The 27,516-nt window shown below is 38.8% G+C and overlaps 1 protein-coding gene and 1 pseudogene across 1 annotated transcript in view; both read right to left on the bottom strand.

Annotated features, from left to right (window-relative positions):
- The window catches only part of ZFAND3 (zinc finger, AN1-type domain 3), a 441,234-nt gene that overhangs the window by 103,600 nt on the left and 310,118 nt on the right, over window positions 1–27,516 (bottom strand). The window contains exon 4 of the mRNA XM_006860425.1: window positions 14,237–14,302. Within this exon, the coding sequence (XP_006860487.1) occupies window positions 14,237–14,302 (66 nt within the window). The remainder of the gene's footprint in view (window positions 1–14,236; window positions 14,303–27,516) is intronic.
- Window positions 11,064–12,989, bottom strand: LOC102831196 (annotated as a pseudogene).

Here is a 27,516-nt window from a genome sequence, read left to right as displayed (position 1 = left end):
TTCAAGAGGGAGCTTAGTTTAAGAGTGTGGGGGGAAAGAAAGAGTCCCCACTGAATAGTTATCATCTTGTCTAGATGGGTCTGGTGAAAGGAGATGGGAATAAGATTCGTAAGATTCAACAGTGAATAACTGTTATCATGACTAATTGCGACTGTCACACTTGTAAAGGTAGAAGTTTTGTAACAAAAAAAGCTGGTGGCCAGGAGCACACTTGCAGAATGTGCCCTTTGGAGATGTAATTTATTATATATGCCTGAGTGGGTTTTTTTGTTTGTGTGTGTGTTTTTTCAAAAAAGCTAAAGTGGATAAAGAGAAATACTTTTAACGGATGGTATATGGAGGGGATTATAATTAATGTAATGCAACAAGTTATATGAATTGTTGAATGTGAAACTAATGATGTGCACTGTAAACTTTCAATCCACAATAAAAACCTTAAAAAAAATAATAATAATAATAGTAGTTGTAGGAGTGCTGGTGATGCAGTGGTTAAAGCACCCAGGGGATAAAGGAAAGATTGGTGGGGTTTGACCCTACTCAGGGATTCCACAGGACAAAGAGTTGGTGATCTTCTATTAAGACTGTTGTTGTGAAGTGCCACTGAGTCGACTCCAACCCATAGTGACCCTGCATAGGGTTTCCAAAGAGCAGCTGGTGAGCTTGAACCGTCAACCTTACAGTTTGAACGGTTTTCAGTCTGGTGCATTTGGAAACTCTATGGGGTAGCAGTTCTACTCTGTCCTATATAGGGTTGCTTCTGACTCCATGGCAACAGGTTAATAATGGTTCTCATGCACTGGTGTTGTTAGGTGCCAATGAGTCAGTACCGACTCATAGCGACCTTATGCACAGCAGAACCAAACACTGCCCGATCCTGGGCCAACCTCACTACTATTGCCATGCTTGAGTCCATCTCATTAGGGATCTTCCTCTTTTTCTCTGACCCTCCACACCTTACCAAACATGATATCCTTCTCCAGCGACTGGTCCCTCCCAACAATATTTCCGAAGTATGAGAGATGAAGTTTGGCCATTTTGGGCTCCAAGGAGCACTCTGGTGCACTTCCTCCAAAACAGATCTGTTGGTTCTTTTGGCAGCCCATGGCACTTTCAACATTTTCCTCCAACACCATAACTCAAAAGCATCAATTCTTCCTTATTCACTGTCCAGCTTTCGCATGCATATGAGGTCAGTGGTTCAAATCTACCAGCTGCTTCTTGGAAACCATATACAATTTCTGTGAGTCAGAACCAACTCTAAGGCATTTAACAACAACAACAAATGCCATCAGTGCAGACTGCAGACAAGGTGTCTCAGTAATACACTTGTCTTAGTTTCACTTGGGTGCCTTGAAAAACAAGGATACTTTTTTGTGCCATGGTAAAAATGTTGTATGAAGATTAGCTAGCTCAAAGCTCTGATCTTTCCATTGTCTTTTTTAAGATTGTTGTTGTTGAGTGTCACTGAGTCGATTCTGACCCATAGTGACCCTGTTTAGGGTTTCCAAGGAGGTGCTGGTGATCTTGAACCACTGACCTTGCAGTTCAAATATAGATTGAAGCAAATGAGTATAATTTTATGGAACACATTGTAACCAAGGATAAGTCTTGTTTTTAACCATTATGATCTAGAGAGCAAGGTTCAATCAAAGCAGTGGCTTCCATGGGGATGTGCTGGGCCAATTAAATTCAAGGCAGAAAAGTCAGCTCAGAAGCTTATGGCAACATTTTTTGGTATTCCAAAGGGTGATCTCAATAGATTTTCTCAAAGACCTGGCAGGATCACAGGAAATAAAACTTATGAGGAAAAAGTTTTAAGAAAATTGAAAACTGCACTGGTGAGAAAATGCCAGGAAAATTGTGCCGAGGAATTATTTCTATCAGGATAATGCACCTGGCTCATTCTTTAAGGGTAGCAAGGGCTGTCCTATGCAATTTCATTGGGAAACTTTACTCCAGATCTTACTCAGACTTCTTTTTGTTCCCCAAACTCAAGGGACAGTGAAAAGGAACACAATATGAAATCCATGGGGATGCCAAAACTGTAGTTTTGACTGGTGGTCAACTGAAGATTGCAGAATTCTTCAGAGAAGTGTTGTTAAGTGTCACTAAGTTGGTTCCAACTCCTCATGACCATGTACAGGGTTTCCAAGGAGTGGCTGGTGAGTTTAAACTTTGTGGTTCAAACCAGTCTTGTGTTCCAGTGCTTATAATACAATGCCACACCAGAGAGATGGAAACACTGCCTTCAAAAGTATATAGACTTAGATGGAGACTACGTCGAGAAACAATAGCTTCACTTTTGAAATTTCTGTTTAATAAAGAGTGCCATTATTTTGTAGCAATACTTTTTGACTTATCCTCATATATGAACAAATACATCGTCTATATATGAAGTGAACCTTCAAATTAGAGAATTCTGAAGACTGACATAGACTCTTTAATATTTTCCTCATACTTCAGACATTATGTGTTTTTCTTCAGAGATTGCTGACTTGAACCACTTAGTCCAGCCTATCCTTTTTCTAATATATACAAGTATTAAACTCAAGGCTGCTTTCACAGGTCCAACCTTGTAATGACAAATTGCCTGGGAGAGGCTTGATAAAATCTAGTTCAGAGGGTCCCACTCTAAGGCTCCTAGGAAACAACACAATTATAATGTGCCAGACTGCAAAGCCGTTTGAACCGCAAGGTTGGTGGTTCAAGATTACCAGCTGCTCTTCAGAAACTCTATACAGGACCACTATGGGTCAGAACCAACTTGACAGCACTTAACAACAACAACAACAACTATAATAGATAATATGACAATAACTGGTTATGATTCTTAAAAAAAGTTCAAAATATAAAACGGGCAACCTGTTGATTTTAGAGCAGAGAGAAAGATGGAAACACAGCTAAATTGCAGTTCTCAAAGCAAATAAAATTAAACCACAGATTTATCTCTTAAAATCAGGAAGCCTGTTATACAGGATCAGAGCCAATATTTAAAGTTGAGGCTGACTGGCTAGCCCAAGGAGCCTACAGTGGCAAAGAACAGAATTTTTGAGATATAAAACAGGCTGAATTTGATGACCTATAATTTGATAACCACACTGAGAAATCTCAAGTTTTCCTTTAGGCTTTATAAAAAGCTGACTTACACATTACATTCATTTCTTTCCAAGCCAAGAATGTGCAATTGTTTTTTAGTTATTGTTCAGTCTCGTCGAGTCGATTCCAACTCCTAGGGTCTCCAAGGAATGGCTGGTGGGTTTGAACCACTGATTTTGTGGTTTAAACTGACATTGCGATCCAGTACTTAGCAAACAAGCACCACAACAGGACTCCTTTTTCTAGTTAACAGGTACATATCCAGCTAAATCAATGTCTAGAAATGTGTAACAAAGCATCAATGTCTCTCATATGGTTTCACACGCAAGGACCTATAAATATTACCTTTTGTTGTTGTTAGGTGCCATCGAATCGGTACTGACTCATAGAGACCTTATACACAATAGAACAAAACACTGCCCAATCCTGGGCCAACCTCACTACTGTGGCTATGCTTGAGTCCATCGATGCTGCCACTTGGCCAATCCATCTCATTGGGGGTCTTCCTCTTTTCTCTGACCCTCCATCTTACCAAACATGATATTCTTTTCCAGCGACTGTTCCCTCCTGACAATACGTCCAAAGCATGAGAAGTGACGTTTGGCCATCTTGGCCTCCAAGGAGCACTCTTGGCTGCACTTCCTCCAAAACGGATCTATTGGTTCTTTTGGCAGCCCATGGCACTTTCAATATTTCCTCCAACATCATAACTCAAAAGCATCAATTCTTCTATGGTCTTTCTTATTCACTGCCCAGCTTTCACATGAGGTTATTGAAAATACCATGGCTTGGGTCAGGCGCACCTTAGTCCTCAAGCTGACATCTTTGCTCTTCAACGCTTTAAAAAGGTCTTGTGCAGCAGATTTGCCTAATGCAATAAGTCATTTGATTTCTTGACTGCTGCCTTCCATGACTGTTAATAATGAAGTCCTTGACAACTTCAATCTTTTCTCCATTGGTAAGAATGTTGTTCATTATCTTTTGTACCTACTATAATAGTAATATAAGGAGCTCTGGTAGCATAGTGGTTACGAATCGGGCTGCAAACCTCAAGGTCAGCAGTTTGAAACTTACAGTTGCTCCGCGGGAGAAAGATGAGGCTTTCTGCTCCGTAAAGATTTACGGCCTCGGAAACCCTGTACAGGGTCGCTATGAGTTGGAACCGACTCCACGGCACACAGCCACCACCATAATAGTAATATACAACAGAGGATACGAGCAATACAAAATCAATTAATAAACTAGGTAGAACAGTGAGTTCCTATATTTCTAATTTACTCTTCCTTTCTCCTTGTTGTTGTTGTTAAGTGCCATCGAGTCGATTCTGACCCATAGCGACCCTGTATAGGGTTTCCAAGGGGCAGCTGGCGAGCTTGAACCACCAACCTTGCAGTTCAAGTGACTTTGCTATCTGACGCATTAGCCCACAGAGCCACACCAGGACAGGATTCCTTTCTCCTTAGATCCCTATAAAATTCCTATATAGTAGAAATGATTTGTGCTCAACTGTTGTTGTTTTTTTAACATGAGAGAACTTTAGTTTTACTTTCATTCCATCGTGTATCATCTCACTGCCATGGTTCCAATCTCCTCCATGCATCATCCACCAACCAAAGGGTATATCCTAGATACCCGCCCCCTACACTTCCCCCTCCCCTCCCCCCATTTTTTTCAGCCCACAGTCCCTTTTCTTCTCTGGATCCAAGTCCCCAGCCGCTTCATCACTCCACGCTGTCTTCTCTGTCTCCATCTCAGGCATCTCTGTTTCTCTGGGTAGGGTCCCGCACTCGGCTCTTCTCCGTTGATGGTCCCAGAGACCTCCACTACTAGATTGGAGAATTAATCACTCCCTTCCTTGTTACAAAACATCTACCTTTGCATTTCCAACCCTTATAATCCATCCTGATAAGCATTATTCACTACAATATCACCAGTTACCCATCTGTATTTCCTTTCATCAGCTCCGCCCAGACAGATTGAATAGTACCCACTGGAGATTCTGCCTTCCTCCATGCTCCCTAGCACTAGGTTCCCTCTTGAAAGCCTGTAAGCCAGTCACTTCTTGCCTTTGTAGTCCCCCCCTCCCCATTTGAGTATCCAATGACCAAGTTGCCCATCTCTGTCCACTCTGTGTATGGAGGGGGTGGGACTGTTTCTTGCTGTGAGGATTTGTTCCTTCTTTTGAGTTGCTGTTCCATAGGTATAAGTCAAGTTCATCAGATTGTATCAGCTCTTTTTTTTTTTTTTTCTCCCCTCTTCTTTCTTCTCCTGTTTGAGCTCCGATCGTCCAGTCATCCAGTCCAAAATCACGTGGGTATCATCTGCAAGTGTGGGCACTCCTGTTCACATGCCCTCTCTTCTCATCAGCCAGCAGCTCAACTCTCCTCTCGAGTCCTCCGTGGCCACGCCACTGACTCTGGGCCCAAGAGTCCCCTGTGGTCTTCTCACACTGCTTGCCAACCAGGTCCCCACCTGGGTCCACAGAAGTTCACTGAACATCGTGGGGCTTACCATGCAGCTTCATTGCTGCTTTTACCCCACTTCCCCCCATCGGTGATGTGTGTGGGCACCAGTCAGAGCGTGCATTTCCACTGAGTCTTAGTCTCGGAAGGGGGCTTGACTATGATATGTCTTGATGATTTTCTTTTGGGGTCTACCCTTCTTGGAGTTTGTTGAGCTTCTTGTATGTTCATTTTTCCGCTTTTCAGGATATTGGAGAAATTTTCTTCCAGTAGCTCTTCAACTATTTCCACTGTGGACTTGTGTAATTCTTCTTGTTCTGGGATGCCAATAATTCTTAAGTTATTCCTCTTCATGTTGTCCAACATGAATCTTAGACCTTCCTCAGAATTTTTTATCCTTTTTTGTGTTTTTTCTTCTATCTTAGTGGTACTGAGAGATTTGTCTTCCAGCTCACTGATTCTTCCTTCCATCTCATCTATTCTACTCCTTTGCCCTTTCAGAGAGTTTTCTATTTCTGCCATTTTGTTATTGATTGTTTGGACCTCTTTCTGTAGGTTTTGAATTGTTTCCAATGCTGTATCTATCTTATCTTGTTTGATTGCTCTTGTAGCACCTACCTGACTTCTTCCTTATTTTTCTCAACTCCATTGTAAAGTGTTTTGAAATACTTTATAATCATTTTTCTGAATTCTTTCTCAGGCATTTCCAGGGCCTGCCCTCCTTCCAGAATGGAGTCCAGGTCTACTTCTAGGCCATTTGTCTCAGATATTTTATCTTTTTCTGGACATGTGCTGATATGGACATCTGCCTTTGCTTTTTGGACATGTTTAATGTTTATCTGCGGCCTTAATGCTTAAATGAGTATGTATTATGGTACTTTTTTATGCTTTCTGATTGCTTCCAGGAAGTCAATTGCTATTTTTAAAGTTGGTGGTTTGAACTCCCCTGCAATACCATAGGCCTGGTGATCTGACTTTATTAAGATTACAGGCAAAAAACCCTATGGGGCAGTTTCACTCTGTAACACATGAGGTAGCCATGAATCAGAGCTGACTTGAGAGCTATTAAAAACAAGATCCTATTTATCAATACCATTTAAAGAATGTCCACTGAATAAACATAACTTTTAATGTTATGATTTTAACACAAAAAAGGTTAAAGATTACAGATTTCAATACAGACTGTGTCTGAACATAAAGATAACGAAAATCCTCACAACTGGACCATAAACAATGCCATGATAAACAGAAGAAAAATGGAAGTTGTCAACAACTTTTTTCTACTTGAATCAACAATCAACATCCCTGGAAGCAGCAATCAATAAATCAAATGACATATCACAATAGCTAAACCTGCTGTCAACTCCCCCGCCCCCCCAAAAAAAACACACCTCTTTTAAGTTTAAAAAAAAGCAAATATGTCACTTAGATGAATAAGATGTATTTTACCCAAGCCATGGTCTCTTCCATAACCTTATATACATACAAAAGCTAGACAAGGAAAAAGAAAGAAGAATTGATGCATTCAAATTGTGGTGTTAGCAAAGAATAGTGAATGTATAATGAACTGCAAGAAGAATGAACAAATCAATCAGAAAAAATATAATCAGAATACTCTTAAAAAAATACAGCCAAAATGGCAAGACTTCAACTCACCTACTTTGAGCATATCACCAGGAAGGATAAATTGCTAGAAAAGGACATCATGGTTGGTAAAGCAAAGTCAGTGAAAATTAGGGAAATTCTTAATGAGAAGGAGGAACACAACAGTCATCACAATTATTCCAAACATAGCAATGATCCCAGTGATCACATGAAGATGGCACAGAACAAGGGAATAACTCGGCGTATTACACATAGGTTACCAGAGTCAGAGATTCAAGAGTAACTAACAACAGGGAATATTAGTTGAGGGTGATCAGTAGGTTATGCAATGGTTAAACACTGAGCTATTAACCCAAAGGTTGGAGATACCAATCCACATGTCACTTTGGCAGGAGAAAAGACATGGGTATTACAGTTTAGGAAACCCTAAGGGACAGTTCTGAGCTGTCATACAAAGACATGGGTATTACACAGTCTAGGAAACCCTAGGGGGCAGTTCTGATCTGTCATACAAAGACATGGGTATTACAGTCTAGGAAACCCTAGGGAGCACTTCTGATCTGTCATACAAAGAAAAGACATGGTATTACAGTCTAGGAAACCCTAGGGGGCAGTTCTGATCTGTCATACAAAGTTCTCTGCTGCTGTTGTTAAGTGCTGTTGAGTCAGTTACAATCCACAGCGATCCTGTATAGGGGTTTCCAAGGAGAGGCTGGTGAGCTTGAACCACTGACCTTGCAGTTCAAATGGCTTTGCAGTCTGGTGCATTAACCCACAGCACCATACCAAGACTCCCTACAGGGTTCCCTATAAGTCAGAATTGACTCAACAGCACACAACTATGTGAGATTTATATATATTACATCAAACCTAAGAGATAAGATTTTTAATCTCATTTTACAGATGAAGATTAAATTTTGAGATGTTATTCATTATGTGAATTTGTTTAATTCCTATTTCGTGTAAATGACTAAGCTAGGATCTAAAACTAAATCTCATTCTAGAGTCCCTATCTTAAAAACTACTTCCAAAGTGTTTCTCTTTCTCCCTGTATCATTCAATGGTAGGCATTTCCACACTGGCTAATTAGGGATAGGAATAATTACAATAAAGTAAGGTGTTAATGATGTCGTGGAAGACAATAACAGAATTGATGTGTTTGATGTTATGGTGTTGGAGAAGAATATTAAAAGTACCATGGACTGCTAGAAAAACAAACAAATCTGTGTTGGAAGTATAGCCAAAGTTTACTTAGAAGCCAGGATGGCCAGACTTCATCTCTCATACTTCAGGCATACATATTATCAGGAGGGACCAGTCCATGGAGAAGTACATCATGCTTGGTAAAGTGGAAGGTCAGCAAAAGAGAAGAAGACCCCCAACAAGATGGATTGGCAAGTCTAACAACAATTGTGAGGATTGCACAGGATCAGGCAGTGTTTTGTTCTGTTGTGAATAAAGTTATAAAGTTGCTATGAGTAGGAACTGACTTAATTACACCTAACAATAACAGTGTGGGGTGAGGGGAGATCACATTTTAGCATCTGAAATGGTAAAGCTCAAATCCTGGCTTCATTAATTACTAGCAATATTACCCCAGGAATTATTCTTACCTTTCTGAGTGCCAGAAATTGTCCCCTTTAGTTCTTACAAAACTGTTCTGAATAGTAGGCAAGCATGTCATGCATACTGTATGGTGCCTTGCAGTGTAATAAGCATCCACAAAATGTAATCATTAATTTTTAGAAAGACAAAATAGTTATGGGAACAGAGAGGAGGAAGCTGACCTGCTTAGGAAGATGAAGAACACAAGTACATGATTCATAAGAGATTTCTGCCTGTTACAGCGCTTAAGCTGAGCACATAAGTCTCTTTCCCAAATCTCTCAGGATGTCCCTCTCTGCCAGAGGCTCACTCCTAAACTGTTATCTGAACACATGGATAGTGCTAACAAGTGAACCCTGCCCTGAAGGCCAAGATTGTAAAAAAATTAGAAAGACTATACTCTCTTTGTGTAAAATGCTGGACCTGAAATCAAAGGGCCTTGAACCTTTTCAAGCTTCTGGCTGAAGTGGGTAGGCAGCTGGCTTGCTGACTTCCCACTGGCGAATCAGCACGGTTGGTCTCTCTCCAGGCATATTTCTCTTCTATCTCATTCAGGAGAGACTAGGTACTGGGCACAGGAAGCATGACAGTGTGCTGAGACTACCTTGCACATCCCTTCCTGAGTTTTATTTTGTTTTGTTTTGGTGTTTTTGAGATTAAAAAGGCAAATTTTATTATCAAATATAACAATCTACAAAAACTAAGTAGTGTTGCATCACTGTCTATATCAAAACTTTGGACAGACAGCACTTTAAGGCATCAAGCACAAAGAATTTCTGATTGTTTAAGTGCCAGTTTTCACACAAAATGGGGATTTAGTTTTGTTTTTCTTTTTTTGCCCCTATTCAAGTTAAAGGGACGTTGTTAGTCAGCTGAAGAGGGAAATATTTAACTCAGGTGTTATAGTAATGCAAACTAAAATTACCAGCCACATGAATCTGCGTGGCATTGCATCCAAGCAAAGGAAAAATGGAGTAACATAAAATAATACATGTGCACTTAGTTAATTAAATCCTGTTTTAACTCTTTGGAGTTACATGAGGCAGCAGTATTAGTTTTAGCTGGTGTTTAATATTGTACTTTTGTAGCATAAACACAGCTAAACACATAGTGCTGAATGTTAATAGTCATCAGTATCTACTTACAAACCTCTAAGTTTAACATGCTGACTATAATTCTATGTTTTTATTAAGTTTTAATTACTTGACAGTTAAGTCAATGGAAAAAGAGTTTAAGGCTATCTTAGTATTTACAAGCATTCACTTCAGTTAGTATATTGCCTTCTAGAATAGTCTCATTATGTGACATTAAAAACTATGCAATTTTTCTTATTAAAGTCTAAAGCATTAATAATGAAAAAAAGTATAATATAAAATAATATGTACAAAGCCATAACATTCAGTTACAGTTCAGACTAGAAATTACTAACAACATGTAACTGCTTCATTTTTGGCCCCTAGTTCTGGTAGCGTAGTGGTTACGAATCGGGCTGCGAACCTTAAGGTCAGCGGTTCGAAACTACCAGCCGCTCCGCGGGAGAAAGATGAGGCTTTCTACTCCCGTAAAGATTTACACCCTCGGAAACCCTGTACAGGGTCGCTATGGGTCGGACCCGACTCGATGGCACTCAACAACAACAGTTCATTCTTAAACTGGTACATGCTGACAGAGAGATGCAAGTTTTGAATTATGTGTGCTTTGTATAGGGGTCACCATTGCTTCTACCTTATCCTATGGTGCTTAACTATGAGATATAATGGCCAAAAGATTGAGGATATTAAAGTTTTGTTTCATTTCTTTTAATAAATTTGTGATTTAAGTATTCCAAGATCATATTCTTGAATTACTTATTTAGCAAGAGGCATAATTGTGCAGAAGACAAGGAGATGGCATGAAAAGAGTGGGAACACACAAAAATAAAGCTTCCATAACAGAGTTCATTGTGGAGTTTGTAGATGTGAGTAGTGTATATTTTTTTTCTTCTTCAAATACCTAAATCTTAGGAAACATCTGTGATGCTACTTTAGTTTTATAAGTAATGGAGCCGTCTGATTTCAAATTCCCATTTTAAATGCCTATTTACAATCAGCAAGGAGCCAGGTATGCTGCATACTGCTTCCTAAAAGGATTTGGCTTCATCGGCTCAAATTTCTACTCCACCAAAAGATTGGGCACTGGGTCCTTCATCCAATCATTTTTTTGCTGAAAATACTGCAGCCTGAGTATAGACAAACTTCCCCTGAAGTTGCTAGAAGTTTTCTTGTGACTGATAATACCAGGATCACCATATATCTTTCAAACACTGGGATAGTATGCTGTATAGTTCATGAAGAGCTGAGTGCCTGCTGGATAGTAAGCTGTGGAAAGCTGGATGGTTTGTGGATTCAAAAGCACAGAGGGCTGATAAATGGCAGCTTCCACAGGAATAACTGCTGTAGGAGCTGGAAATGTGTGGGAAGGAGGAGACAAGCATGGTAACTTACATGGCGGTGGGGATAAGCCATGTCGGGTTTAAAGTGCCCCACATTAACACAAAGTTCATCTCCTCAGCTTAACACTGAAAGACTTCAACATATCTGTCCCTCGTGGTTTTTTTATGACACTTCTGTGCAGCCATAAATGCTCTGTCGATAGACTTCATCTGGATGAAGGCATCTCCTGACAGGCGGCCCTGGTGATTCAATACCATATGAGTCCCGTGAGTTTGAATATTTGCAAATAATTCCCCCAAGAAGTCCAGGATGTTCTCAATTGTGGCTGCATATGGAAGACCTCGAAGGTGTATACAGTCTCTAACATTTGTAGGAGGCATACATTGCTGAGGTAGTACTGGAATAATGGGAGGGGTTGAAGTGCAATGAGAGGGGCCAAGGAGAATCAGTTCAGCACCTGTTGAACTTCAGCTGCTGTGCTCCTGAAGAGTTCAATGTATCTTTTACCCAACAAGTCCTTATGCTTCCTCAATGCATTCTGTGCATTCTCCTCACAAGCAAACAGGACAAAAGCATCCCCTGTTGGCCTCCCATCTGGGTAGGTTGACAAAGAGGATGCCTTCTTTCCCCCCAGTAATGGGGCAATGCTGTCCAAAGACGGCTACGACTTCTTTGGCTGTGGCTGTGAAAGGAAGTATTCGGACAATGACTTGATTTTCCTTGGAGACAAACTGGGCTACTTCACTGGATGTACCACCAGGAATTTTACGAAAATCTTCACCTGTTACTTTGTACACCTCAGTGTACTGGGTCCCCATGAGGTGTTTGTGCCTCTGCAGTGCTAGTCTCGGTGTTCTTCGCTTACAAAACCAGTGCTTCTCCATGTCTTCCACCTAAGCATTCAGAAAAAGTGTAGCACCTCCCTTGGCAATATTCTCCTTTGAAGAATCTTGCAATATCTTGATCCAAAGACTGCCATGGTAAACCCCATGTTCTACTACAGTATTATTGTCAATAAGTTCCATCTTGCAGCACGGGCCACTTTCAAATTTGTAATTTACTCTTTCTGGATGGGAAAATCTGTGATTTTAGGGCTCCGAGATCATTGCTAAAATTATATCCCCCATATCTTCAACTTGAGAAGCTCCATATTGGGAAACTGAACTATTTTTCTCAAAATTCAAACACTGTCATCACTGCAACATCCATTTTTTCAGTATCAGGTAAACCAGGACAACACTTCTTGAATTCTTTTTGGGGGAAAAAAAAAAAAAAGAAGCAGCATTCAGGCAGTAAGACATTCTTTTTGGAAGCCTCAGGATGCAGGATTTGCCTAACATGAAGCTGTCCATCAGTGCAGAGATAAAAGGAAGTCCCTTACCCAATATTCAGTTCATTGCTCACTGATTGGTTAAAACTGTCCGAGGGCTTGGTCCAGCTGCTGTGCTGAGAACAGGCTTTCGGCATCTATCTTAGTTTCTTCTTTGCAATCCTCCATCAGTTACAACTGATCCGGTCTAACAAGTACTTCGTGCAACTGCTCAACCTTCTCGTTGGCCAGATCCACCACTTTCCACACCAGCAGGATCAGCTCCTTTTCATCCGAACCCAGCTTGGCCCTGGTGGCCCCAGCAGTGATCCCAAAAAGCACCACCAGGTAATCCAGAGATGCCCTCATGACGATAGGTGAGGAGGGGGAAGGGGAGGGTGGGGGGCCATGAGGTGGGGTGGAAGCGAAAAAGAGAAAACCTATGCTAAACCTCTCCTCAGAGAAAAGAAAGCATGCCCACCCACCCCCTCCTCACCGCCACCGGTGCAAAAGGTGGTAACTAGCCACCCAAGTCCACACCTGGCCTGTGCTCCACATCCAGGGCAGGAAGGGGAGGTGGGCCCTTCCTGGGTCTTTTTGAAAAGAATTAAAAAAATTAAGTTCCTTACAGCTCAGTATCTGGAGATTACTCTAAAACGTACAGACAGGCCCGTATGAGGTTTAATATCAAAACCATACGCATCTAAAGGGGCTGAGGTTCCAGTGCAAGTTTGTACATGGAAATAGTCTGTGTTATCTTTGCTGGGGAGTTAAAAAGGATTTTTTAACTTAGGAAAATACTATGACTGTGACCTTTAAAAAACAATATAAATATTTTTACTCTTCCAAATATAATCCCGGAAATATTTTAACTATTAGGCAGCATTATTAGAAAAGACAAATATTGCTTAAAATAAAATAAACTATAGGCTAAGGGAGCAATGGACATTATGACTGCTCTTTAGAGAGCACAAGATTCATGACTTACTGTTTAATAAAAATGTCACAGACACACAAGATGTTTTTGGGTACACGTGCATTTGAAAAGAATGATTTCAGCATACCCCATGGCTTTAAGATAAATGAGAGAAATGATTTCCTAAAACTATCAGGAGACTGTAATAGTCAAGTTAAAACACTGATTATCTGTCCTCTATAGCACCTTTTGCCCTCCAGTCTCCATTATTTAAATAATGTTTCCTCCCCTAGAATGCCCAAGGTTTAAACAAATTAGCCATATGCTAGAAACTAAGGAATGATCTGCGTTTACTGTTCCCGCTGTATGTTTCAACATCTTACAAATATTGCTCAAACACTGTTATTGTTGTTATGTGCTGTGAAGTCAGTTCTGACTCACTGCAACCTTGTACAGGGTTTCCGAGGCTGTAAATCTTTACGGGAGCAGAAAGCCTCATCTTTCTCCGGTGGAACAGCTGGTAGTTTCGAACTGCTGACCTTGTGGTTCACAGCCCGATTCGTAATCACTACGCTACCAAAGCTCCTTTAGGAGGTAGGTAATCTTGAAGGGCACTTTCTCAATTCCAGCTATCCACATTGAAGTCAGTCAATTTGACCCCCAATAACCTCACATTCCAGTTCCAATAGTACGCACACAGCACATCACTTCACAATGGACAGAAGAACTATGACAGCAAATACCCTGGAAAGGATACCACATTAGAACCAGTTACTAATTTTGGTGAAAATTTCAGAGATGAGATACATACCTGTACCACAGGATCTTTTGGTTGGTGTGACTAATGAGACATGAGCTGTATCTGTGCATGGCCCACCTAGAAACAGAAAGACAGGTACATCAGTCAGGACATATCTTCTACATAGAACAACCTGCACACATCCATGAAGAAGGTGGTGATGGTAGGGTTAATTATAAAGTTGGCAGTTCAAATCCACCAGTTGTTCCTTGTAAACCCTATACAAGGTCACCATGAGTTGGAACAGACTCGATGGCACTTAACAACAATAATTTTGTTCAGCAATTAAATAGTTTTTCTGTATTAAAGCCCTGGTGTGGCGTTAGAGAGTAAGTGCTGGACCGCAAGACTGGTATGAACTGCAAAGAGAGCAGTTCAAACTCACCAGATGCTCCTTGGAAACCCTATACAGGGTTGCTGTGAGTCAGAATCGATTCAATGACACTTAACAACAACAACATATTACAATATGACTTTTCATTAAAAAAATAATTGAGACCCTCATATAATATTAAGAGGTGATAAGTTAATTTTTCACTAGACTACAAATCCACTAAATCCAGAGCAAACAGTCCATAAGTTTGGGTAGAAACGTTCAACCACAGAGATAAAAGTAAGTGTTATCCCTTAGGCTGATCTCAGTGGTCACTCCTTCTTCGAATTTATTGCAAAACTAGCTTCATTTTAAGGAGGAAACACCGTAAGAAACAATAAACTTTTTGTGAAAGAAGAAAGATCATTGTAATATAAGATAAGGAGAGTTTGTTGACCAAAATATCTAGTTTAACTACAGACGTATAACATGAAGGTGACCTTCATTGGACTTTGGTGGGTTCAGAGATCTGATGTATAGGTGTAATCCAAGAATATGCAACAGATGTAATTATTCAGTGATGAAAGCTTGAAAAGCAATAGTCCCATTCTACAGAAATAGGGCCACTAACAAATTCTGATGTTGATACTGACCACTAAACGTCCTCAACCCTCTGAAACAGAAAGCTTCTATATACATATTCAGACCAGTGGTTCTTGACATGCCCTGGAAGTTGTAATGGTCAGAAAGGAACTAGAACACAGAGGCAAATGTTATACATATATTTTTAAAAGGTTTCCTCAGTTACTATGATTAACAAAGGGATGACACATGATTACTTGGCATAGTTATATGGCAATGTACAGCAACTATTATTCATCTACCAATTGAAGTTACACAGTGAAAAGCAAGGAAAGATGGAAAGGGCTCTGAGACTTGTTTCTAGAGTTTATGTTTCTGAGATCCATGGTTTTAGGGACTTAGAAAATATCAACAAAAAGATTCACTATTAGCCCACTCTTTCCATACCAACTCTCAGTGTGTGTGAAAAGACCACAGAGTTTTCCTGTGTGTGTGTAGGTATTTGGGGGGTGTGGGGGGCAGGGGGATAAACCACATCAATGTATTAGTCAACTTCAAAGAATACTTAGCAAATATCATGTCCCATAACTGTTAGCTCAAAATTAGAGTAGCTTATAGTCTCAGGAATAGAACATTTATATACATAAATACAGAATAATAAATGACAGCAATAAAGAGCTACATGGAAAATAAATATTAAAATATCAAAAAAATTTTTAAATAAAAAGCAAAAAATATTAAATGCAAGCAGGAAAAAGACGTTCGTCACTGGTCAGCATTACCTGGAAATGCTCCAAAGAATTTCAAGATAAAGCAAGAATATATTGTAGTACTTAGAAAAGTCAGGCCAGAGAGCAGGGCATTTCAGTTGAAAATTGTTCTACAAACGTCACATTCAGCAGAGAAAGCTTAATCTACTAAAGCTCCAAAGGTTCAAATAGGCAACTGTGACATGCAAACAAGCAATGTGACAGGAGGTAAGGCGCTACAGGAAAACTTAATACAGACTCTACATTCTCCAGAGCCTTCTGACCATTAGTTTCTACAATTCCATAAAATGATGTAGCTTCTGGTTCCAGGCAATTAATAGATATTTTTTAAATTTAAGAATTTTCATTACCAGCCTATTTCAGCTCACTAATGCCTAAGGTATTGATCTTTATGCATTCCATTTTATTTTTGACAACTTCCAATTATCCTAGATTTATACTTTGTGTATTTCATATTCCAATTATTGATGGATGTTTGCAGCTATTTCTCTTCATTTTGAATTGTGCCCTATCAGCACAAAAGCTTTACTTGATTAGCACCATCACAGTCAACTCTCCTTTAAGGTGGCAGCTCTTTCCCAGTAGCATTTTGAGTGCCTTCCAACATCAAGAGGAATGGCAATCATCAAGAATGTATTTCAAGATCTTGAAGTACAATGCTGACTATGATATGATGTTATCCATATGCCTACAAGGAAACCATTTAACACCACTATTATTCAGATTTACAAACCAACCACTAAAGCCATGGAGGACGAAATTGAAGAATTCTATCAGCTTCTTCAGTCTGAAATTGTAAACCATGTAATTAAGACATAATGAAAATTACTGGTGATTAGAATGCAAAGGTTGGAAACAGAGAGGAAGGATCAGTAGTTGGAAAATACGACCTTGATGACAGAAATGGTGCTGGAGATTACATGATAGAATTTTGCAAGATCAACTGACTTCTTCCTTGCAAATACTTTTTTTAAATCACATAAAAGATGATTGTACACTTTTATGTGGTTTAACCAGATGGAATAACCAGAAATCAAACTAAGTACATCTCTGGAAAGAGACAGTAGGAAAACTCCATATCATTAGCCAAAACAAGGCCAAGGAGAGACTCTGGAACAGATCATCAATTGCTCATATGAAAATTAAAGCTGAAGAAAATTAAAACAAGTCCATGAGAGCCAATATATGACCCTGAACATATCCCACATAAATTTGGAAATCATCTCAAGAATAGATTTGATGCATTAGATATTAATGAGTTGTGGGATGGTATCAAGAACATCATACAGGAAGAAAGTAAAACATCATACAGGAAAAAAGTCATCAGGAAGACAAGAAAGAGAGAAATGATCAAAATGGATGTCAGAAGAGGCTATGAAACTTGCTCTCCAGAGTAAAGATGCTAAAGCAAATGGAAGAAATAAGGAAGTAAAAGAGGTGAACAGAAAATGTCAAAGGACAGCTGGAGAAGACAAAGTACTATAATGAAATGTACAAATACCTGAAGTTAGAAAACCAAAAGGGAAGAACACACTGAGCATTTCTCAAGATGATAAAGCTAAAGAAAAAATTAAAGCCTCTACTTGCTTTAAATGTTGAAGGAATTCTATGAGCAAAATACTGAATGATGCAGAAAGCATCAAAAGAAGATGAAAAGTATACACAGAGTCACTGTATCAAAAAGAAATGGTCTATGTTTAACCACTGCAAGAAGTACCATATGATCAAGAACCAATGGTACTGACAGACCAAGTTCAAGGTATTTAACAAAAAGCCAGGCTCCAGGAATTGACAGAATAAAATTGAAATCTTTTAACACACTGATGCAACATTGGAGGCACTCACTCATCTACGGCAATTAATTTGTAAGACAGAACACTACGGATAATTGATTGGAAGAGATGCATATCTGTGCCCATTCAAAAGACAGGTGACAGACCAGAATGTGAAAATCACTGAATGATATCATTAATATCACATGAAAGCAAAAATCAGTTGAAGTTATTTCAGAAGCAGTTTTAACAGTACACCAAAAGGGAACTGCCAGAAACTCAAGCTCAGTTCAGACAAGGACGTGGAACACAGGTTGTCATTGTTGATGCCTGATGGATCTTGGCTGAAATCAGTGGATACCAGAAAGATGTTTACTTGTGCTTCATTGACTATGCAATGGCTTTTGGTTATGTGGGTCATGACAAGCTATGGAATAGGAAGAATGGGAATTCCAGAACACTTGACTGTACTCATAAAGAACCTGTATAGAGATGAAGAAACAGTTGTTAGAACAGAACAAGGGAATTCTGAGTGGCTTAAAACCAGGAAAGGTGTGCATCGGGGCTGTATTATTTCACCACACTTATTTAATCTGTATCCTGAGCAAATAATCAGGAGAACGTGGCTAAAATATAGATTCTCAGAGGGCTACCTCTAGAAATTCTGATGCAATAAAATGGAGTAAAATTAAAGATATGTACATTTTTAAACCAGCTGAGCACAATTAGTATTAGCATCCCACTTAGTTTCAACCTCTGCTAAAATATCCTTTAATCCCCAGCTCAATAAGTGGACAGGATCACTGAGTTCCCATCACATAGTGAACTGCACAGAGCTTAAGAGTCAACAGCAGTTTAACTATGCATACATTTTTTGAAGGACATATAATAATTCATACAGCAAAATTTTAAGAGTGGGCAAAAGTGTCAAATAAAAACTCCTAAAGAAATTTGGTCAGACTAATGAATTAACATGCTTATGTTTTCAAATATCCTAGACAATTATTAAGTTAATTTTTTATCTCTTTTTTAGGTAGAATGTTCCTTTTTTAAATTCCTAGTGAATGTATTTTTGTAGGTTTTAGAAAATACGCAAATAACTTTAAAGCTACCTAGCATATCACATGTATCATCATGAAAGTGTCCTCTAGAGAGCTTGTTAAACTAACAACCCAATCCAATGTAGTCACTACATTACAGTAATGTACAAATGGAACCATAGTTGAGCCAAGACAAATTGACAGCAAGACTAACTAGCACTGATAAAATATCCCAGCTTTGATAATTGGGCAATATTATAAACAGAGAGCTTGGAATTAAGTTTGGTCTGGCAAACTATAACCTATGAAACATTTTAAGATACAGGACAGAAGCATGCGAGCATAACATATATATTCAACACTAATTATACCATCACACAAAATTCCTATTACTCTCAAATAAAAGTAGTAGTCACTGGAGATTATGGTATCTAGCTTTACAAAATTAATTTCAAATCACTCTGCAAAATCAAATGCAGAACTTAAAGGACACTCAAGGGAAACCTTTCACGGTTTTTGTCCATAGCAGTAAAAATAAAATGGATCTCATGTTGTTATAGTAAAAATAGTAGTCAAAATTTGGAGAGATGGTAAGGAGTCAAAGTCAAGAACATCTATCCCATTCTGGGCCTTCTAATACCACAGTGGGAACTGAGAGACGGTATGGCATGTTGTTAAATGTCATCAAGTTGGTTCTGACTCATTGTGACCCTGTACAGGGTTTCCAAGGAGGAGCTGGTTGGTTGAACCACCAACCCGGTGGTTCACAGCCCAGTGTTTATCCTACAGTGCCACACCAGGATGGTATGTTGTTGTTGTTATTAAAAGCAGCCAAGGTGGTCTCGACCCAAAGTGACCCTGTGTACGGTTTCCGAGGAGGAACTGGTCAGTTTGAACCACACACCTTGCAGTCTAATGCATTGCCCTGCAATACCTCACTAAGACTCCAAGGATATTTTGCTGTTGTTAAGTGCCATTGAGTCAGTTCCAATCAATAAGACACCCTGTATAGGTTTCCGAGGAGTGGCTGGTGAGCTTGAACTGCCAATCTTGCAGTTCAAACTGACTCTGCAGTCCAGTGAATTACCCCAAGGTGCCACACCAGAACTTCAAGGTATGTGTTGTTGTTGAGTGCCTTCGAGTCTGTTCCAATCCATAGGGACCCTGTATAGGGTTTCCAAGGAGCAGCTGATGAGCTTAAACTGGCGACTTTGTGGTTCAAACTGACTTAGCCGTCCAGCACATTAACCCACAGCACCACACCAGGACTCCAAGGTATGGTATGCTGTTGTTCTTTAAGTGCTGTTGAGTTGGTTCAGACTCACAGCGACCCTATATAGGGTTTCCAAGGAGCGGCTGGTGAGTATAAACCACCAACACCTTGCTTGTCAAACGAAATCTCGAGGTTGAGTACTTATCCTACAGCACCACACCAGGACTCCAAGGTATGGTGTATGACCCCTTAAATCACTGTAAATTCTGCTCTTATTTTTGGTTAATCCTTCTTTTTTCCCCAAACAGGATAGTAAGTAAATAGAGCAGAGAACTAATAACTGAAGAGTTGAGAGAATCTCTTCATAACTGTGGGCTCCACAGGAGAATGCAATGTGTGATCAAGTTGGGAAAATAATTAAGTGGGCTTCAAAAAGCACATGGAAAACATTTCATTATCTTTTAATTTTTCCATAAACTTTTTGGAAGCACCACTGTATATGTTTCTAAGCAGAGAACAATTCAAACCATTACATTTTCATCTACATTAGTAGAAACTGAGTTTGAAATGCAAGTTTTGGGTTTTTAATTTTTAAATTATATCTAAAGTTCCTTGGACAGTACTACAGGCCCTCTGGGGATCTCTGCAATAGATATCAAAATCACCAAACCTGAACTAATTTTTAGCCAATTTTTTATGCTTTTCTGCTTGCCCACCCCCTTTTTTTTTTTTTTTGCTAAAGCAAATTAAATAGCAGAATTATCCCCACATTTCTTATTTAGAGTTACTGAGTAACAGACAATCATTTTTCATTTGATATTATGTTTAGGGATTATTTTCCTGAAATAACAATGAGTTTCAATAATTCATAGTTTGGATTTTGCAAGCAAAGAAAGTTTGTGGAGGCTTGTGCTTAGTGGCTAGATGAAGTCTGAATACTCTACTTCTAGGAATGTTTCTATTCATGTATTAAAGGTGTCATACATAATGCAACACTATGGATAGCATTTGCAATTCCACATGAGAATCATGAAACAGAATTCTCCAGCTGTATTCCCAACAAGCAGCAATCTTTAAAGCATTTGCAATCGAAAGTGAAACCTGCATTTGAACCTGCAAAACATAAGGCCTAGATAAAGGTATCCCCTCCTAGTGTGGCATTACAGGATAAACACAGGGCTACTAACTGCAATCAAAGTCAGTTCTGACTAATAGTAACCCTGCATAAGGTTTCCAAGGAGTGGCTGACGGATTTGAACCATCAGGATTGCAGTTAGTTGTTGTTGTTAAGTGCCGTTGAGTCAATTCCGACCCATAGCGACCCTGTATAGGGTTTCCAAAGAGCAGATGGTGAGCTTGAACCACCGACCTCGACTGCACTTAACAATTGTCAACAATCACATGTAAGCCAAAGTAACTGAATTTGTACATTTTCTTTTTTGCCTGCTTACACTTAAGTCCCTGGATGGTATAAATGGCTAATGTACTCAACTGCTAACCAAAAGGTTGTAGATTTGAGTCCACCCAGAAGCACCTCCAAAGAAAGGCCTGGTGACTTACCTCTGAAAAATCAGCTACTTAAACCCTAAGGCAGTTCTACTCTGACACACTGGGGTCACTCTGAGTCAGAGTAGACTCAACACAACTGGTACTTGTCTATAGTTACCGAGCATGTCAAAACCCCTAACTTACCTATGTGAATCCCATAAGATAGCTAAAGACTGTGATTCAAGGAGGAAGTAGATCACATTGGTTTGGAGAACAGATGCATTTATGCTAGCAATTGTCCTAGGCAATCAAAAACTAAGGCTAAGTAAATACACAAAAAGTAGTATTTCTCCTTAAGCTTGAACATAGAGATAAACAATCTACTCAGAAAAGCTTAATAAAAAAAAACAGCTGCAATGACTGGTTAATTTGGCTCCTACTTCCACTAGCCTTTACTGGCTGCTGTTACATCATGTTACAGCATCAATTAAGAAAAAAATGGATTGTCAGGGAGTTAGTTGGCTAAAAATTGCCAGAAGCTTAATAATCAAACAAACATTCTACTAGCCCTTCACGGTAACTGCAAAACATGAATACACAAAAATAGCCATTCCTTTTACAGATTTATAACACTTCAGTATTCTTGCTTAATTAACATGACATTTACATAACATCTAATTAATTTCCAACTAAAGTCACTGTGAGCTAATTAGAAATGCATCATCCTTTTTTAAGTAGCTTGTCAATTCCACTGTATCATAATCTGTACATTGTTTACCTTTACAGCATCTCACTTTTCCAGGTTTACAGTTGTAAAGGTGATTTTAGGAAACAGATTCGAGAGCTACAATTATTCCTCTTTTCTAGACATAAAGGAGTCCTAGTGTGGCGCAGTGGGTTAATGCGCCAGACTGCAAAGTCGTCTGAACTGCAGGCTCGGCAGTTCAAGCTCACCAGCACTAGCAGCTCCATGGAATCTCTATACAGGGTCGCTATGGGTTGGAACTGACTCAATGGCACTTACCAACAATTAGACTTAAAATCCACCCATTCATCTGTCAGTTTGTCCTACATCCATTAATAATTGGAACATGGAATATTGGAAGCTGTCAAAAATGAAATGGAATGCATGAACATTGATATTCTAGGCATCAATGAGCTGAAACTGACTGGTATTGGCCATTTTGAATCTGATAATCATATGGATTATTATGCAGGAATGACAAATTGAATAGGAATGATACTGCCTTCATCATCAAAAAGAACACATCAAGATCTGTCCTGAAATACAATGCTGTCTGTAATACATATAATATCCATATGCCTGCAAGGAAGACCAGTTAATACCACTATTCAAATTTACACACCAATGATTAAAGCCAGTGATGATGAAACTAAAGAATTCTACCAACTTTAGTCTGAAATTGATCACACATGCAAATCAAGATGTATTGATAATTAAAAAAACCCACTAAAATGAATAGAAATACTGTTAACTGATGGTATATGGAGAGGATTATAACCATTGCAATGAAACAAAGTATATGATTAGTTGAATGTAAAACTGATGATCTGCCCTATAAACTTTCACTCAATTCACAAAAACTAAAAAAAAAAAAAAAGTATTGATAATTACTGGCAATTGGAATGCAAAGGTTGGAACTGAAAAGTGAAGGTCAGTAGTTGGAAAATACAGCCTTAGTGATAGAAACGATGCTGGAGATCGCAGGGTAAAATTTTGAAAGACCAATGACTTTTTCATTCAATTATCTTTTTTAAAGAACATAAAAGACAACTGTACACATGGACCTAACCAGATGGAATACACAGAAATCAAACTGACTACCATCTGTGGAAAGAGACAGTAGAAAAGCTCCATATCATTAGCCAAAACAAGGCCAGGGGCTGGACTCTGAAACAGACCATCAAATGCTCATGTGGAACTTTAGGTTGAAGCTGAAGAAAATGAAAAGAAGTCCACAAGAGCCAAAATATGACCTAGAACATATCTTATCAGAATTTAGAGAGCAACTGAAAAACAGATTAGATGCATTCGACACTAAAGACTGAAGACCAGAAGAGTTGTGGAATGACATCAAGGACATCATACTGGAAGAAAGCAAAAGGTCATTAAGAAGAGAAGAAAGAATGGAAAGACCAAAAATGGATGTCAAAAGAAACCTTGCTAAAGATGCTAAAGCAAATGGAAGAAATGAGGAGGTAAAAGAGCAGCATAGAAAATGTCAAAAGGCAACTCAAGACAATGTCAAATATTATAACAAAATGTGTAAAACCTGGAGTTAGAAAAACATGCTCAGCATTCCTCAGCTGAGGGAACTGAAGAAAAATTAAAGTCTCTACTAGCAATATTGAACGATTCTATGGGCAAAATTTTGAATGATTCAAAAAGCATCAAAAGAAGATGTATACAATTCAGAGTCACTGTACCAGAAAGATATGATTGATGTTCAACCATTTGAAGAGGCAGCATATGATAAAGAGCCAATGATAAGGAAGGAAGAAGTTCAAGGTGCATTGAAGGCATTGACAATTAACAAGGCTCCGGGAAGTAAAGGGATACAAACTGAAATCTTTCAACAAACTAATGCAGCACTGAAGGCATTCCCTCATCTATGCCAGGAAATTTAGAAAACAACTACCTGGCCAACTGACTGGAAGACAACCATATTTGTGCCCATTCCAAAGAGAGGTGACCCAACAGAATGCAGAAATCATTGGACAATATCATCAATCTCCTGGGTAAGCAAAATTTTGCTGAAGATAATTCAAAAACGGCTACAACCCTACATTGAGAGACAACTTCCAGAGATTCAAACCAGATTAAGAAGAGGGCGTGGAATGAGGGATATCATTGCTGACGTCAGAAGGATCTTGGCTGAAAGCAGAAGTACCAGAAAGATGTTTATCTGTGCTTTATTAACTACGTAAAGGCTTTCAATTGTGTGGCTTTGGATATTGGATAGTGGACAGACTTGCGGAGAATGAGTATTCCAGAACATTTAATTACAGTCATGAGGAACCTGTACATAGACATAGAGACAGCTATTCAAACAGAACAAGGGAACACTAAATGGCTTAAAATTACGAAAAGGTGTGTGCCAGGGCTGTATTCTTTCACCATACTTATTCAATATGTATGCTGCGCAAATAATCCGAGAAACTGGATTATATAAAGAAAAACATGGTATCAGGATTGCAGGAAGCGTCATTAACAATCTGCGATATGTAGATGGTACAACTTTGCTTGCTGAAAGTGAAGAGGACTTAATAAAATATTTACTGATGCAGATCAAAGACCCCAGCCTTTAGTATGGGTTGCACCTCAATATGAAGAAAACAAAAATCCTCACCACTGGACTAATAAACAACATACATATAAATTGAGAAAAGATAGAAGTTGTCAAAGACTTCATTTTGCTCAACTCTACCATCAACACTCATAGAAAGAGCAGCCAAGAAATCAAATGATGCATTGGATTAGTCAAATCTCCTGTACAAGACCTCTTTAACGTGTTGAAGAGCAAAGATGGCAGTTTGAGGATTAAGGTGCACCTGACCCATGAAATGATATTTTCAATAACCTCATATGCATGGGTAAGCTGGACAGTGAATAAGGAAGTCCGTTAAAGAATTTATGCATTTAAATTAAGGTGTTGTAGAATATTAAAAGTACCCTGAACTGCAAACAATCTGTGTTGGAAGAGTATAATTGAATACTCCCTGGAAGCCAGGAGGGCTAGACTTCGTCTCTCGTATTTTCTCTCATATTGTCAGACATATTGTCAGGAGGGACCAGTCCCTGGAGAAGGATATCACATTTGGTAAAATGGAGCATTGGAGTAAAAGTGGAAGACCCCCAGTGAGATGAATTGGCACAGTGGCAGCAGCAATGGACTAAAATGTAGCAACAATTTTAAGTTTGGTGCAGGACTGAGCAGTGTTTCATTCTGTTGTACATTGGGTTCCTATGAGTAGGTACCGACTCGATGACACCTAACAATAACAACAAAGAGACAGAATATCTTACCAAGAGATTCTTTGATGGGTCTTCTTAAGGAAAAATCTGTGCAATGAAGATATAAAATGAACTCTACACTAGGTTCCTGATGTGGCCATGTTACTAATGAAAACTTATTTAAAAAAAAAATATTCAAAGAACCTATACTTCTTCAAAAGTAAAATTTTCCTTCTTGAAAAGCCTTCAGCATACATGTGGAGATCTAAAATGGTAAAGAATTAATGGTAAGAAGTATCAAGAACAGATCAAAATGCACAATGTCACTTCTTCACAAAAGGAAACCTTATCCTCCAGCCTCCTCCTAAACCTGCAATTCATGAATTGCTTTAATCAGAATGAACACACTTAATCTGTCTACATAAATGAGTTTGAGAAGCACTATTGATTAAAAACAAGGATATATAAAGATATAATGAGCAGGAATTTAAGTTACAGGAATTCTTCAGCACAGATAATAGCCCTCCCATTTCTCCAAATGAAACATACAAGTGAAACCATTTACAGAATCTAAGTGTTAATCTTCCTGTTAGAAGTTTGAATCCTAACTTACTGCGTGATCTGATAGCATTTAGATGGAATTAGGGATTCCTGAGCAGCGGATTTTCTAAGTGGGCAAGAACTTGGTATTGATAGCCATCTATCTATTTTACTCTCCAAAGGTTGCTACTTCTCCACTCCTCTAAATAAATACAGTGATGAGCAGCTCTACAAATACTATGGTATGTACATGTGTGCATGCATGTCTTATTAGCCTATTTGGTCAATAAATTAAAAATTCTTCCATACCATCTTCTCCAGCAAACAATACTAGGAGCAAAATTAAATCAGGAATGCTTCCCAAATGTCCAGTACTGAGACTTTTTTTAAGAACAGTAAAATTCTAATTAGACACTGGTGAAATATAAAACATTTGTTGCCAACTGATAAAAAATTTAATTATGGTAAAACATAAATGTTACCACTTTAGCCCTTTTAAATATACAGTTAGTTTCAGTGTTGTTGTTAAGTGTTGTCAATTTGATTCTGACTCATAGTAACCCTGTACTAGGTTTCCATGGAGGGGCTGGTGAGAGTCTGAGCTGCTAACTTTGCAGTTTTGAGCTCCAAAGCTTTTCCTAGGGCACCTTAACCCAGGTGTCCTACAGTTAAGTTCAGTGGAACTAATTAAATTCATAATGTTGCACAATTATCAACACTATTTCCAATATGTGTGCTTACATCATTCTAAAATAGAAACTGTAAACCCATTAAGCAAAAGCTTACCATTTCCTCTTCTCTTCAGGCCCTGTTGTTGTTAAGTGCTACTGAGCCTGGTCTAACTCAGAGCGAGCCTGTATAGGGTTTCCGAGGAGCAGCTGGTAGGTTTGTGAACCTTGTGGTTCACAGTCCAGTGCTGATCCCACAGCACCACACCAGGAGTCCAACCTTCAGGACCTGGTAATCATTAATCTATTTTGTCTCTATTTCATACAAATGGAATCATATAGCATTTTTCTTTTTGTGTCTGTTTTATTTCACTCAATACCATTTTTCTGAGGTCCATCTATGTTGCAACGTGTATTAGAATATCAGTCTTCTTATATGGCTGAATAATATATTCATTGCATGCTTTGTACAAGGTATCTTCAAAAAGTTTGTGAGAAGATCGGAAAAAAAAAAAAAAAGTTAAGGGCATTTTCCCACAAACTTTCTAAAACCTCCTCATACCACATTTTACTTATTCATTCACCTGTTAGTGGACATTTAAGTCTATTATGGTCTTGGGGACATCTATTAGAACTGCATTTTGAGAATCATTGTGGTAATAAGTTAATATGATTTCCAATTTCCCCCATACTTTCCCCACAGTCCAACTGGCTTACTCCAATTCTACTGTGCCCCAACTGATTCACCAGTATAAATAATGGCAAAAAGTTTAATCATTCACAACAAAATGTCATAGCCAAATAAATAAAGGCAAAATATACAGGAACAAACTCTAACGTCATCATTTCAAATCAGTACATTCTATTTTTGCTACCATGTAGGAAAATTATGAAAACATACTTCATGGCACTAAAAGATTCTGGGCAAGA

Source organism: Chrysochloris asiatica, unplaced genomic scaffold (genome assembly GCF_000296735.1).
Source record: "Chrysochloris asiatica unplaced genomic scaffold, ChrAsi1.0 scaffold00038, whole genome shotgun sequence".
Classification (NCBI taxonomy): domain Eukaryota; kingdom Metazoa; phylum Chordata; class Mammalia; order Afrosoricida; family Chrysochloridae; genus Chrysochloris; species Chrysochloris asiatica.
Note: the sequence above shows the minus strand (reverse complement) of the source record. Positions and strands in the feature narration are given on the sequence as shown.